We start from the raw sequence: 15761 nt of genomic DNA on the forward strand, positions 1-15761 counted from the left end.
CGATCCTTCCTCATGGGAAGAAACAGCCAGGGACAGGAAAACCTGGAGGAGTACAGTACACCATGGCACCGTGGACTTTGAGGAGAGGAGGAGACAAAATGAGGAGGCTAGGAGGAGAAGAAGGAGAGAGCGATTAGAACAGCCCCGCCCACCACCTACCCTCCCTTGTGAACACTGTCCGCGACTCTTCCACCACAGACTAGGACTTAACAGCCACATCAGACAAGCACCCACCCCATAGATAGAGGAGGCTGATGCTAACGACAGAACCCAATACTCGGACACGAGTGGGCGCCGATGACGACTAGTTAAAATAATTTCAATAAACAGGACATGTAATATAGCAGGTATTTTAGGTCACCATTCTGTTCAATCATTAAAAGGTAACTTTTGCTAATCATTGTAATACTTTAACCAATAAAGTAACTAGAGGCTTCATTATTAACAGAAGACGAGTACCGAATGTAATGTTATGAACACAGAAATGAAGTGAGTATAAATGGTTTATTGTAGCAAAACAATGTTGCTTGAAGAATGTATATTTGCTGAAACCTTTCAAATTAAATATATGTACTCGGCTGAGTCCCTGGTTAGGCTGGAGGAACGTAGAGAGTAGAGGTCCCCTTTTTTGTTTTGTTTCTTGTTGTTGTCGGCTACCCCCCAAAATTGGGGGAAGTGCCTTTGGTATATGTATGTACCTGAGTATATTTTGCACAGGTTCGAGTAAATTAATGAGAAGTAGATATTTTGAAATACAGAATTTATTAAAACTGGTAGAGAAACATGTTGGTTTGCATAAGTATCCACTAATATATACTTCACACAGAAAATAAAATTTGTCACCACTAGATTACAAGGATTGGAAATATACTAAAAACCTTACATTTATACCTAAAGAAAAGCTATAATACAATTTACATGAATGAGATTTTTTCCTTAATAGATCTTGGCACGAGACCAATCACACTCCACTGCAAAATTCCCTTCAGCAAACAAAACATTTATTTACAAGTGTCTTTAATACAACATCAAGAGCATACAGGAACTCTTGAGGTAACAAACATCGTTGCATCATGGTCAAAATCATGACTAGTCTTTTCTCCACAGCAAATTCTGATGAAATTTACAAGTCACCTGAGACCTGAGACTACCTTATTTGCTTATTTATATTTTCATAAAGCTGCTCATTTATATACCAGGATGTAATAGAAATGAAAACAGGGCACTTTTTACGGGACTAGAAATTGTATAACACTACTCTCTCTACGGTACATCAATAACAAGGCAGGTTCGGTAATACACTGACTACTAAAGGCTACAATATTTTAATTTCACCAGCTCAAATCTATGAAATTATTTCCCGATTCAAATTATCATTTAAAAGTAATGAGCACATTCATAAATATACAACATAAAAGTTTAACAAAGTAGATTATATATACACCCAGCCCTGGCCATACGATCGTTTAATTAAGTCTTTTTCCCATATGATATTTGGATCATAAAATTAACAACAATTGCATTTTTTTTTAATTGTACAAATACGTACTCAAGATCTCCAGATCTTCAATAAACATCTATTTTATAGAAAAAAAAAACTTACTTTGCAATGTTTCAATGTGTAGTATGCCGAGAGATACAAAGAATGAATTTTATATACGGCTTGTATTATCGTCAGCCCAGGCTTTACGCAAGTATATACTTCGTGATTTCACTTATAATGCGACACAGAAAGCCGCGGTAAAAATCTTGCAGCGTAATGATTTCAAATATCCCATGCTTCTTTGCATTGGGCTTGCTTCGCGCAACTTTCCTCCTCTCTCCCCACCCAACTCTTGCTGTATACTATACTGTATATCAATTTACTGTGGTAAATATTTACAGCTATATTTGAAATAAACTGAATTTTGATTAAACTGGCATTTCACTTAACTGTATACAACAATAAGGGACGTAATATTCACATTTCAGTATTGTACTTTTAAATAAAAACATAGCAAATGATAATCTTTTCCATTGTTTAGGTTTACGCTTTCCAAATCAGCTGATTAAGGCATGCTACCGAATGATATTTCATATTTCCTAAAAGAAATAATTATTACTAAGATATTTATACTTTTGATTTAAAAAATAAGCTGTATTCCTGTGTAAGTACAAAAATAAAACACATTTCTCGAGTTCTAACACAATGTTTACATAATAATTCACTCAATGGTTACATATCGGCAACCACCACCTACTGCCATCTCTTGGCAAAAATGTAAACAATCCTAGTTGTCCGGAAAAAAAAAAAATTATGAGGGAAGTATTGTAATACTGTAAAGATAAAATAAATTCTAATTTCTATTTTACTTAAACACATAACTACAGTATATAATTACAGTATTAAATGTTGTTAAGTCAATCCTTCCAAACTACTATGCTCCCAATACACTTACAGTATTCACCTAAACATTTCCACCACCTCTTTCTTAGTCTGCTGTTTACATTAAGTTGGGAAAGACAGATAAGAGGCTCTTCTCATTGGAAATGCTTTAATCTTTGACCTTGAAATGACAAACAAACTACTTCAGTTTTGCCGCCACTACAGACTACTAGAATTTATTGTAAACCATCTGACATCAAACTGGCTGCTTTGCCAAGCTCTAACATAAAAATTCAATAGGATTCTAGAAGCTTTGCCAATGTGATAGCACCTTAAGAAACAAGCATATGCTTGCTTTGAAACAATTAGTCTCTTCTGGTAGAGAAGACAGCACCAGGATTCAAGGTTGCCAAGGGCATTTTCACCCTTGGATTGCTTTCTAAGAGCCGAAAAACTCAAGCTAATGTCCCCGTTATATATCATTCAAAGATTCAAAGACCACTAAATGAATTTATCAAGGAACAGCTCAAGGGAGTCTGAAAATCCAACTCAAAGATGTAGATGACGACATCCATTAGCCATATGTACATGGTTGACTAGGTTGGAGGCCTTTGAGCAATACACTACCGGAGTAAAATTCTAAGTCAGTACCTCGTCATCCCTTTAAATAATGCATATTTTCTTAAAGTCTTTGTAAGACTTGAATAAAAACATTGAAGTAGTGTTCTTTTTCCATAAGTGATGTCATCTTCATCTTCCAGGTATATTATCGATAGTGAACAAAGTAAATTAGAATCTATTTTCTGTAAACAATCCATAAGACTACTACTGGCTGCACAAAACAGACTGTGTCTGGCTATAAGAGCCATGCAAGGAAAACAAAACGGAAAAGATCCTTGACAGGATATAAGTCACATTTATCAGTGTTTTATATAGAGGAAATATTAATCTTGGTCTGATATTTCTTGTGATATGTGGATGTTTGTAGTTTAAAGAACTAAAAGACGTGTTTAATTATGTCTTCTTCGGCCCTGAGAAATCCCGACAACAAGTAAATTTAATCAAATATAGGGTAAACTGTATCTTGACCTAAGTATTTACTTTTTACTGTTAATCTATGAATCTATATTCCTCCAGATTCATGTTTTGCTTTATTTTCTACATGAAAATAAAGCTTGAAATTTGTTGCTACACTAAACTGACGGGATGGGTGGGCTACAATCACTTGGAATGCAACTCTATATGGCCAGAACCTACTGTACATAAAACGTACTTTGCCTATATACAAAACTCTTAAAATTCATATGTACATTATTATCATAAACGATTTTGAGCCAGCTTCTCCATTCATGGAATTAAATGTAAAATTAGTTCTCTCAAATTTCACCTGTCCTACACTTTACCTGTCTGGATTACTAACAGGTCTAGGGCTATTGATCCTATTTTTTCTAAAATTCCTTGAACTACTTACATATTTACTGTTTATCTGACTAACTGCTCCTTATCTCTTCTCATCATATGTTGAAATCATCTTAAGCTTTCAGATCTCAGTATACAATAAAATACATTTTCAGGATACCACATCTCTCAACCACTTTCTCATTTATCTTGAGATCTTTGTGACCTATTATGGCTATGAATCTAAATGATATACAGTCACACCTTAAAGAATTATTTTCCCTTGTCAGTCTGTTTCCTGTTGCATAGAGTAATACAGGCCTTATAAATACATCAAAATGAACGAAAACCCGTAAGAGCAAACTGAGAATACTTTTAGGTACACAATCCATGTCATTTTTCGTACTAAAATCAGATGTTTTCCTTGGTTACTCCTTAGTGAGTAGGACAATTTACATCTTAATAATTATTCAAGTAATATAATCATCATTGTATAACTTTTCTATTACCAGAGATTAATTTGTTATATAATTTACATATCAAATCTTTAGGTTTTCTACGTTATTACCTTGTACATATTTTCCTAATTGGACACTCACTCAATACCATTATGAGACAGTTGGAAATGAAACTTTCATAAAAATACATAATTCTGCTCTCTCTCTGAATATATGTATGTCCCTTTTTTAAAATTACCATTTACATAAATTTGTGCATCACGCATAAAATATTCTGACCAAAATATATAGTACTGTACTTATGATACTTATATTAACATATTTCAAGCTTAAAATTCAGCCTTACCATTTTTGTCTTGAGGACATTGCGTCCACTATTTGGCACTTAATAAAGAAACATTTAGTCTAAATCTTAAGAGTTGGACTCAAATAAAACCTGGTTTCTACAAAAGACATGGATGGCAAATGACCAGACTATGTCTATTAAAAATGATTTTCAATCATTTTCATTCCCATTCCTATAAAAGTCACATGAATTTTTTTTTCTCAAATTCCTCACAACTTACAGACAGTATACTTGATATTCAAATACTTTATTCTTGGTCAACCTTTACCTGTCAAATTCATAAAAACACTACTATAGCACATGATAAAAATTGCAATAGTTCACATTGCAATTAAAAGAAAAAAAATAAGAAGTGATACTGACCAGTGTTCACAGACTGCACCAAACATTTCCAATATGGGAGGAGAAAAGATAAACTATACATATGTTACTCTGTCTACGGAACATTAAAACAACATACCTTTCACCAGTATTTCAGAGTCAAGTATTTACTCTAAGGTTTTTCCAAGTACTTTGACTACTTTTAAATACTATATGAACAATATAATTTAGTTGACTGTTTATACAAATACTCCTACTCAAGTTTGCATATACGTTTAGAATCTTGCTTTATGAAGCCACTAATAATGTCAAAAATACTAGGACCAAAATGAAATATTTACAATCCAGTGTACAGATTAAGATCACATGATACTTTTATATACAAATATATGGATACAAGCATACAAGGTCCACTTAATAATGCCCAACAAATGAGATGCATATTTAAAGTGCACGTGGTTTGCACTATTGATGGTTGTCTTTAAAAATATAAATACTGAATACAATTTGCAACAAACTATTGCCTACTACAATCTGAACTAAAGGATCCGAGTTACGCTTATTCTTTTTTTATCTTGAAACCTAATCATGAAACAGACTTTGTCATAAATACCTTATTGAATAGAAAAACAAGAACAAATTAGTCGTGACCTAAATTCTTAATGTACCGCTGCATTAAGCCGTAATCCATACTTATGGTTCTAGTTCCTGTAACCTGCCGAGCAAAACTATCTTGGGAAGGAAGTGAGCTTGATACAGATTCTTCTTGAGCTTCGTCCTTTTCAATTGGGATTTTATTCGAAGTGTGAGATTCCTTTTTCTCTTGCTGTGTATAAAATGTTCATGTTAATTATTTTTTAGAATTACACCAACAACACTCATCTTAGTATATGAGAGCAACGTATATTAATTGCTTTAGCTATATTAATATTTTATGTCTTCCCTATACAGTAATTGAATAATATTCTTTAACAACCCAAAAGCAATGATTTTGATTCCGATACAGAGTATCATTCAATAATCTCCCGAGAGGAAAACTTAATTCTCACTACATAACTTAGCCTAAGTTGTAACAACGGGATTATTTACAAACTTTTCAGATAAGATTGATAAATATACAACACAACCCCATTGGGAAATTTTCATGGATTCTACAGCAAAAAATTTATGCAATAAGTTACACAAACTGGCAGAAAATCTGAACTATGTTGGATCCCAAGTAATCACTAAAGGAAATGAAGCCAAAGATAAGCTACAGATAAACAAAATATGTTTGCGAATGACATCAAACATAAAAAAAAATTCCACAAACAATTACCGTATTTGATGACCTATAAGAGACACAGACCTATAAGACGTACAGGCCTATAAGACGCACAGGCATATCAGACGCACCCACATTTCAGCAGGTCAAATACAGGCAAGAAAAGTTTGTAACATATTTACGTATATATAGTTGAAACACTAGTTACACAAGCAAAAACATAGCTTTATAAAAGCAATTTGGCAGTACAGGTAAGCAATAAACATACACAAGACATCTCAATAGCAGGAAATAATAATAATAATAATAAAATTAATAATAATAATAATAATGATAACAACAAAGGCATTTGGCAATACAGACAAGCACTAAGCATACACAAGACTTATTAGCAGGATATAATAATAATAATAAAATAATAAAAATAATAATAATAATAATAATAAAAATAATAATACTGTAATAATAATAATAATAACAAAAGCAAGTTGGCAGCAGACAAGCAATAAACATACACAAAACATCTCAATAGCAGATAATAATAATAAAATTATTAATAATAATGATAATAATAAAAGTAATTTGGCAGTACAGACAAGCAAAATGCATAAACAAGACATCTCAGTAACAGGAAATAACAATAATAATAAAAATAATACAATTAACTATAATAATATTGTTAACCCTTTTACCCCCAAAGGACGTACCGGTACGTTTCACAAAAGCCATCCCTTTACCCCCATGGACGTACCGGTACGTCCTTGCAAAAAAATGCTATAATTTTTTTTTTTTCATATTTTTGATAATCTTTTGAGAAAATTCAGGCATTTTCCATTTTTGATAATCTTTTGAGAAAATTCAGGCATTTTCCAAGATAATGAGACCAACCTGAACTCTATGACAAAAATTAAGGCTGTTAGAGCTATTTAAAAAAATATACTGCAAAATGTGCTGGGAATAAAATAACCCCCTGGGGGTTAAGGGTTGGAAATTTCCAAATAGCCTGGGGGTAAAAGGGTTAACAATAAAAGAATTTGACAGTGAAGACAAGCAATTAGCATACACAAGACATCTCAACAAGAACTACACAAGCATGCAAAGCAGTCACAATAATAACAAAACATTGGACACGAAAATAAGGCCAGCAGTGCATAAAGGAAGAAGTAAGGCAAAGTACAGTAGAATCCTTTTAATAAAAGCAATCTGACCCTACACTTATACATACAAGTAAACATTCAGAACTGGCAACGATTAAGGTTGCCAGATATCGTACTTTGTAATCAATTGTTCTACAATAAGGCTTCAAATTGTACAGTCATTAGAAAAGGGATTTTGACGAAGGAAAAATCTATTTCTGGGCGAGGAACCAGTGTCGCCCAGTGAAATGCTCCTTATAGCACCATTTCTAAGGCATAAATATTGCTAAATATACCAGAGAAAAAAAAGATGCATGGAATGCCAGGAATAAACCCAGCTCACTCACTCTAATATGAGTGTCGGTATAGTAACTGGGGCGTGTTAGAACCACGAGCATAGGTCCCTCACCAGTTAGACCTCTCCTTCTTCAACATCGGCATGATCTACACCCGACTGCTGCCTTCTACTAAGACTATCCTCCCCTCACCCCTACCCCTCCCCACGCTCCCTCCCTCATTCCTCCTTAGCACCAGCGAAGGTTTAGATGTGTTTTTCATAGCTCTGTGTTGAAGGTTTAGATGTGTTTTTCATAGCTCTGTGTTGTTTTGTGTTTTTGAAGATGTCCGACGTTTGGAGATCCCTGCTCCCAAGATGAATATTATGTTTGTCTGTTTGGGATTACAATTAATTGAAAATGTTGTACATGTAAACTAAAGTCATACAAATTTACTAATTAAATCAAAATGCCGTAGGTTGTACGGCAATGGGTTATACATCTGGAAGGTAGTGTTGGCAACAATCCCCGTAGTTTTATTCCTCGCCACCAGACGGCATTACTGGTAAGTCAGAGCGCCAATCAGCATTTCAGATTACGGTAGATTGCTTCCATTTTGAAAAATTAATTTCTAAAGCAAGGGTAATAATACAATAATACTAGCAATAAAACAAGGATGCATAGCGTTTATGATAAGTAAAAGTACCCGATACTGAGTGTAAGCTGGGTTAGAGAGTGTCAGAGAGAAGCTTAGCCTAGGCCTACAGGAGGCCTCAAACTTCCCATTTAACATATAAGACGGAGGGAAATTTTTTGAGCAAAAATTTTGGATAAAAAGCGCATCCTATAGGCCGTCAAATACAGTATGTGACCGGAGTTACGAAATCTCATATAAAAATGTCCTACTCTTCAACATTTTCAGTCTATCTAATGATAAAGTACCTGTATTTACAAAACTATACGTAATTTATTTGACATGATAAATTTGAAGGTAAATCATATTTTTCATAACTATACAAACCTGAGTTATTTACACAGGAGAGATAATAGTGAAGTAGGAGCGTGGCAAACACTGGGGAGCCTCACAACCACCAGACCATGAAAAGTCCACCAACATTGCTCAGAGGGCTCCTTGTTTTTGACACAAACCCACCCAGAGGACTGAGCCAGAGGCGAATACACAGGAACAGTGATAGCAAATACAATAACAGAATGGAAGAGGTGAAAGACTTTGGTGTCTTCTTGGGCATTACCAAACTAGACACCAAATAAGGCTTAGCTATCTTTCTCCCCTTCGTGGCATACACCTGCCACTGCATAAGGGCCATGACTGACACTCGGCACATGGGGATATAGTAATTGTCCTTTCCTCACCAAGTACGAATTTCTTGCTTCATATCCATATTTACAAGCAACAGGCAGTACTCACTTACTTTAAGAAAAAGAAAGATGATAAAGTTTGGTAAGGGCACTACATCATATCCATACTCGTTGCGGCTAAAGACAAATGTGGAGGAGAGGAGCTTCTCACCCGTGCTTACCACCTGACGTTTAATACCTTGTTAATGAATTCAATGGCCATTCCTGAAGGCAAGATCCTTATTTTAAAGGACGAAAGGTTAGTATACATGTAGGAACAAAAGCTAATCAAACTTGTTTCCTATATCAGAACCAATTCTTCAGCCCAGTCTTATGAGAGCTAGGATTTTTTTTCTAGTGGTCTTGTTAATAATAAAAATCTATACAAACCTTTTATTCACATGTAGTTTTCCCTGCAATAAAATCCTAGTCACACCAACTTGTACCATCTGAAATTGAGATGCTTTAACTGTGCATGCCTGTATCCTCATTTGATGCTTCACTTTATTAGTAATTTTGTTCTCTAAAGCACCAATCCAGGGAAGAGAAAAGGTGGGGGGCATTCACTATGATTAATGATTTGTATAAATGAACTTTATCACAAAAATAATTTGTTCTCTACAATCTCAATATAGTAATCATATGCAACTTGCATAATTTTATCCTTTAGGAGAGAGGATGAAGGAAAAAAGCCTCTAAAAACATCCTCCAGAAATGCCAAAGGGGCAGAATTGAGACTGGAAATTATCAGAAGGCAATCCATAACCCTGGAGGGAAAGGCTCACGACATGTGCAGTGAAAGTTCAACTTTATCCTGATAAGAATTGTCTCTCAGTCCATCGTTAATAACGGCAATGAGTTGTACCTTAAAACACAGACTGGAGTGGCACACTGAATACTCATTGGAATATTGAGGTATCAAAGACAGATACCCCGGGAAGCAATGTTTTAAAAAGTATCAGAGATAATGGGGTGATATCAATAATGAGTTGGAGTAAAACATTGTTTTCCTACCCTTAGTAAGTCTTCTTACAGTACGTAGAAATTAAGAATAGAAGAATGAGAGGGCCACCCTTGTTGATTAAAGAATAAAAGAATGATAGGGACACACTTGTTGATTGAAGAACAGAAGAATAAAAGGGTCACTCCTGTTCATTGAAGAACAAGAATAGGAGGGTCACCTTTGTTGAACGAACACAGAGCCAAAAGGGTGGCTAAAAGCATAACCATTATGTTTCCTCCACAGGATTAATGAATTTTGATCATGAAATCTGAAGCATACGAGAACCCAACAGTAAACAAATGCTGCTGCTTCCTCCGATGCCTTAGATGACCGCGGAGGTAGCAGCAGTGGGGGATTCAGCATTATGAAGCTTCATATGTGGTGGATAATGTGGGAGGGTGGGCTGTGGCACTCTAGCAGTACCAGCTGAACTCGGTTGAGTCCCTTGTTAGGCTGGGAGGAACGTAGAGAGTAGAGGTCCCCTTTTTTGTTTTGTTTCATTTGTTGATGTCGGCTAACCCCCCAAAATTGGGGGAAGTGCCTTGGTATATGTATGTACCAACTAAAGCAAGCTCATCAACAAGCTTAGAGGAGGCACGAGCCAGCAGATGCACAGTTTTCAAAGCCAAGTCAAGGGATCAATAAGAGGCTCATAAGAAGCCTTGTAAAGTTCTGTAAAATTAATGCCAGCAAAGAGGTTTCCCAGGATATTAAGTTTGTAGATCATATGCTAGCTTACCATAAAACTCTGTAAGATCTATGGAGGTTTCCTGCAATTAGTCAGGCTGTTTGGAGTTTGACTGTGTCCTTGTTGGGGTTCAATATTGCTGAGGGTATTGTGTTACCAGCAAGGATTGTGAAGCTTCCCATTTATCCACCTAATCATAAATGTAAGGAGTTATCACCTCCAACTCTTATGAAGCGTAGCTACTCTGAGTAACAATTTTCTATTTTTGTGCTTCATTTAGCTAGTGTGCACTCAATCACACAATTGCACTCATGGAAGGGAATCCTGATGATTAAATTCTACTTTTATCTTCTGTCAATAATAATACGCACATTACAAGGATGATCCCGGGGAAGTAATACCTTCATAATCCATCATAGACTGATACACAGGCAGTATATGATTAAGAGCTTTATCATATAAACCATCGTTTTATAACGCATAATAGGTTTGTCATACACAAACAATTAACAACAGTGTGAGCTCTTCCATTTCTTAAAGTGAAAGGAAGTGGGTATCATATGCTGACCTGAGTATACCAAGTATTGGCCTCTCCATCTAGATATATAAAATAATGTGATTGGTATTTTCTCCTTCATGGAAATAAGGCAATATTTTATTAATGGGTTTGTATGAATTTTTTCTATTAGGTAATAACATAAAGAAGGGCTACGCAACTTAAAAACTTAATTGGTTTCAAGAAAATGTTATTTTTATTAATAAAATAAATTTTTGAATATACTTACCCGATAATCATGTAGCTGTCAACTCCGTTGCCCGACAGAATTCTATGGAGGGATACGCCAGCTATCACAATACTAGAAGGGGGTGTATTTACCAGCGCCACCTGTGGCCAGGTACTCAAGTACTTCTTGTTGACACCTCCTCAATTATTCCTCGGTCCACTGGTTCTCTATGGGGAGGAAGGGAGGGTCGATTAAATCATGATTATCGGGTAAGTATATTCAAAAATTTATTTTATTAATAAAAATAACATTTTTCAATATTAAACTTACCCGATAATCATGTAGCTGATTCACACCCAGGGGGGTGGGTGAAAACCAGTGTACAAGATTAAAGGATAGCTAAGTATCCCATATTTCATATAATCAGTTATCCACAATAACAATGAAATAATAAGTACCTGGTAAGGAAGTCGACTTGAACCGTTACTCTGCCTTTAATAAGATCGTCTTCCTTACTGAGCGCAGCGTTCCTCTTGGGAGGCTGAATCAACTCAAAGGTGCTAAAGTATACAGGGCTGCAACCCATACTAAAGGACCTCATCACAACCTTTAACCTTGGCGCTTCTCAAGAAAGAATTGACCACCCGCCAAATCAACAAGGATGTGGAAGGCTTCTTAGCCGACCGTACAACCCATAAAAAGTATTCAAGAGAAAGGTTAAAAAGTTATGGGATTATGGGAATGTAGTGGCTGAGCCCTCGCCTACTACTGCATTCGTTGCTACGAATAGACCCAGGGTGTAGCAGTACTCGTAAAGAGACTGGACATCTTTGAGATAGAATGATGCGAACACTGACTTGTTTCTCCAATAGGTTGCATCCATAACACTCTGCAGAGAACGGTTCTGTTTGAAGGCCACTGAAGTAGCCACAGCTCTCACTTCATGTGTCCTTACCTTCAGCAAAGCAAGGTCTTCTTCCTTCAGATGAGAATTTGCTTCTCTAATCAGAAGCCTGATGTAGTAAGAAACTGAGTTCTTAGACATTGGTAGAGAAGGCTTCTTGATAGCACACCATAAGGCTTCTGATCGTCCTCGTAATGGTTTTGACCTTTAGATAGTACTTAAGAGCTCTAACTGGGCAAAGTACTCTCTCCAGTTCGTTCCCCACCATGTTGGACAGGCTTGGGATCTCGAACGACTTAGGCCAAGGACGGGAAGGAAGCTCGTTTTTAGCCAAAAAACCGAGCTGTAAGGAACATGTAGCCGTTTCAGATGTGAAACCTATGTTCCTGCTGAAGGCGTGGATCTCACTTACTCTTTTACCTGTTGCTAAGCACACGAGGAAAAGAGTTTTTTAATGTGAGGTCCTTAAAAGAGGCTGATTGGAGCGGTTCAAATCCTGATGACATTAGGAACCTTAGGACCACGTCTAGATTCCAGCCTGGAGTGGACAACCGACGTTCCTTTGAGGTCTCAAAAGACCTAAGGAGGTCCTGTAGATCTTTGTTGGAGGAAAGATCCAAGCCTCTGTGGCAGAAAGCCGCTGCCAACAAACTTCTGTAACCCTTGATCGTAGGAGCTGATAGGGAGCTTACGTTCCTTAGATGTAACAGGAAGTCAGCAATCTGGGTTACATTGGTACTGGCTGAGGAAAACTGCATTGGCCTTGCACCAGCTTCGGAAGACTTCCCATAAAGACTGATAGACTCTGAGAGTGGATGTCGTCCTTGCTCTGGCAATCGCTCTGGCTGCCTCCTTCGAAAAGCCTCTAGCTCTTGAGAGTCTTTCGATAGTCTGAAGGCAGTCAGACGAAGAGCGTGGAGGTTGGGAGTACCTTCTTTACGTGAGGTTGACGCAGAAGGTCCACTCTAGGAGGAATAGGAGGAAGAGTCCTGGGAACGTCGACCAGCCATTGCAGTACCTCAGTGAAACATTCTCTCGCGGGCCAGAGGGGAGCAACCAACGTCAGCCGTGTCCCTTTGTGAGAGGCGAACTTCTGAAGTACCCTGTTGACAATCTTGAACGGCGGGAATGCATACAGGTTGAGATGGGACCAATCCAGCAGAAAGGCATCCACGCGAACTGCTGCTGGGTCTGGAATCGGAGAACAATACAAGAGGAGCCTCTTGGTCATCGAGGTAGCGAATAGATCTATGGTTGGCTGATCCCACAGGGCCCAAAGTCTGCTGCAAACATTCTTGTGAAGGGTCCACTCTGTGGGGAAGACCTGACCCTTCCGGCTGAGGCGATCTGCCATGACATTCATATCGCCCTGAATGAGCCTCGTTACCAGCGTGAGCTTTCGATCTTTTGACCAAATGAGGAGGTCCCTTGCGATCTCGAACAACTTCCTCGAATGAGTCCCTCCCTGCTTGGAGATGTAAGCCAAGGCTGTGGTGTAGTCGGAGTTCACCTCCACCACCTTGTTAAGCTGGAGGGACTTGAAGTTTATCAAGGCCAAATGAACTGCCAACAACTCCTTGCAATAGATGTGAAGTGTCCTTTGCTCCTGATTCCATGTTCCCGAGCATTCCTGTCCGTCCAGTGTCGCACCCCAGCCCGTGTCCGATGCGTCCGAGAAGAGACGGTGGTCGGAGGACTGAACAGCCAATGGTAGACCTTCCTTGAGAAGAATGCTGTTCTTCCACCACGTTAGAGTAGACCTCATCTCTTCGGAAACAGGAACTGAGCCCGTCTCTAGCGTCATGTCCTTTATCCAGTGAGCAGCTAGATGATACTGAAGGGGGCGGAGGTGGAGTCTCCCTAACTCGATGAACAGGGCCAGCGATGAAAGTGTCCCTGTTAGACTCATCCACTGCCTGACTAAGCATCGGTTCCTTCTCAGCATGCCCTGGATGCATTCTAGGGCTTGGAAGATCCTTGGGGCCGACGGACAAGTCCGAAAAGCTCGACTCTGAAGATCCATACCCAAGGAGACAATGGTCTGGGATGGAACGAGCTGAGACTCCTCAAAATTGACCAGGAGGCCCAGTTCCTTGGTCAGATCCATAGTCCATTTGAAAATCTCCAGACAGCGACGACTTGAGGGAGCTCTTAAAAGCCAGTAATCTGACGGAGCCGGACACAAGATCATGATACTGCTGCACAGTCTGTAAACTGTCAATCATGGGCAAGCGAGGAAGTACAGTGACAACCCGAATCTGTCAAGACTGTCTGGGTCGTACAGACAACTCCTTAACGGGTTGCTGAGGTTGCCCACTGCGTCACAACAAGTCCCTTCTGTTGGTTGTTGAACGTCTTCCCCGTGACACATTGACTCCGTAAACAAAAAATCCTCTAACAAGGACTAAGCTTGGACTGCATGTCATGCAACACAGCTCAAGGTCTATGGGAGCAGGTGTGGTAACAGACGGGATTAGCGGCTGAAGTGTAACCATTACCTTCCCTGTAAGCATGTTATGCTTAAATAAAAGTCCATAAGAGGTTATGCAGCTAAAGGCTCCCTCCAAATGACAGAGTCCTCAAGGGAATATCAGAAGGAGGGAGAAAAGAACTTTCTCATCTACAGGGACCTTATCCTAGAAAAGCTAAGTTCTCTGAGTGAGGGTTCACTGGTGCAAAGCAGCAGACTAGAAGGCAACGTTATGAAACTGCTTGACAGTCTAGTGAGTTGGCAACAACCCAAGATGTGTTGAGAAGCATGCGGTAAGGTATGCAGAGCATGATGTATGCAGAGTATGCTGTATGCAGAGCATGCTGAATGCAGAGCATGCTGTATGCAGAGCATGTTGTATGCAGAGCATGCTGAATGCAGAGCATGCTGAATGCTGAGCATGTAGGAAGTAGAGCCTGCTGTAAGCAGAGCCTGCTGAAAGGAAAGCAGAGCGTGTGCATGGCGTTTAACATTTCTCAGAAATTCCATGACCAGTGCTAGAGTGCTTAATGCATGCTTGCATGGGGTTTAAACCATGGTATGCTGAACAGCAGAGTCAGAACGAGCTGGAACAACAACAGAGGTTTCCTCAACTTGAGGGAAAACCTGAGGTTCAGACTGCATAGGCTGAACAACAGACGGAGCAGAAGGCAGGTGCAAGGGTGAAGGAGGTTGACTCCTAGCAAGAGTTGCACCCAAGGATTGTACCAGCTGAGCGGAGGACGGAGGCGGAGTAGTCCGTTCCTGTTCCTGAGAGATGAGTGGAGCATGAGAAGGTTGAGGCTGCGCAGAACAAGGTAAAGTTCTAGCAAGCTGAGGCTCCTGAGGCGCAAGAGCATGGTGTAGATGAGCTTGCCTAGATGAGGGTTGAACTCGGTGCAGCGCTGGTTGAGCAGACAGACTCACGGAGGGGAGAGGTTGTTGTACCCCAACCGAGAGTTGCACCACTGGAGGAGCAGCAAGGGGAGGAGGAGGAAGAGTGTAACTCTCCTGATCCCAAAGCAAGGGTTGCCTTAAAGAAGGCTGAA

General features: G+C 38.7%; 1 protein-coding gene across 2 annotated transcripts in view; it reads right to left on the reverse strand.

Moving 5' to 3' along the window:
* Window positions 1–743: 743 nt before the first annotated feature.
* Window positions 744–15761, reverse strand: part of plx (PTB_TBC1D1_like and TBC domain-containing protein plx) — a 106410-nt gene continuing 91392 nt past the window's right edge. Inside the window, exon 26 of one of the 2 annotated variants that reach the window (XM_068375643.1) lies at window positions 744–5714. In XM_068375643.1, the coding sequence (XP_068231744.1) occupies window positions 5529–5714 (186 nt within the window). In that variant the 3' untranslated portion in view covers window positions 744–5528. Of the gene's footprint in view, window positions 5715–7806; window positions 7958–15761 lie in introns of those variants that run through there. The other variant, XM_068375644.1, reaches the window with a different exon arrangement.

This window comes from Palaemon carinicauda, chromosome 6, assembly GCF_036898095.1.
Source record: "Palaemon carinicauda isolate YSFRI2023 chromosome 6, ASM3689809v2, whole genome shotgun sequence".
NCBI lineage: Eukaryota > Metazoa > Arthropoda > Malacostraca > Decapoda > Palaemonidae > Palaemon > Palaemon carinicauda.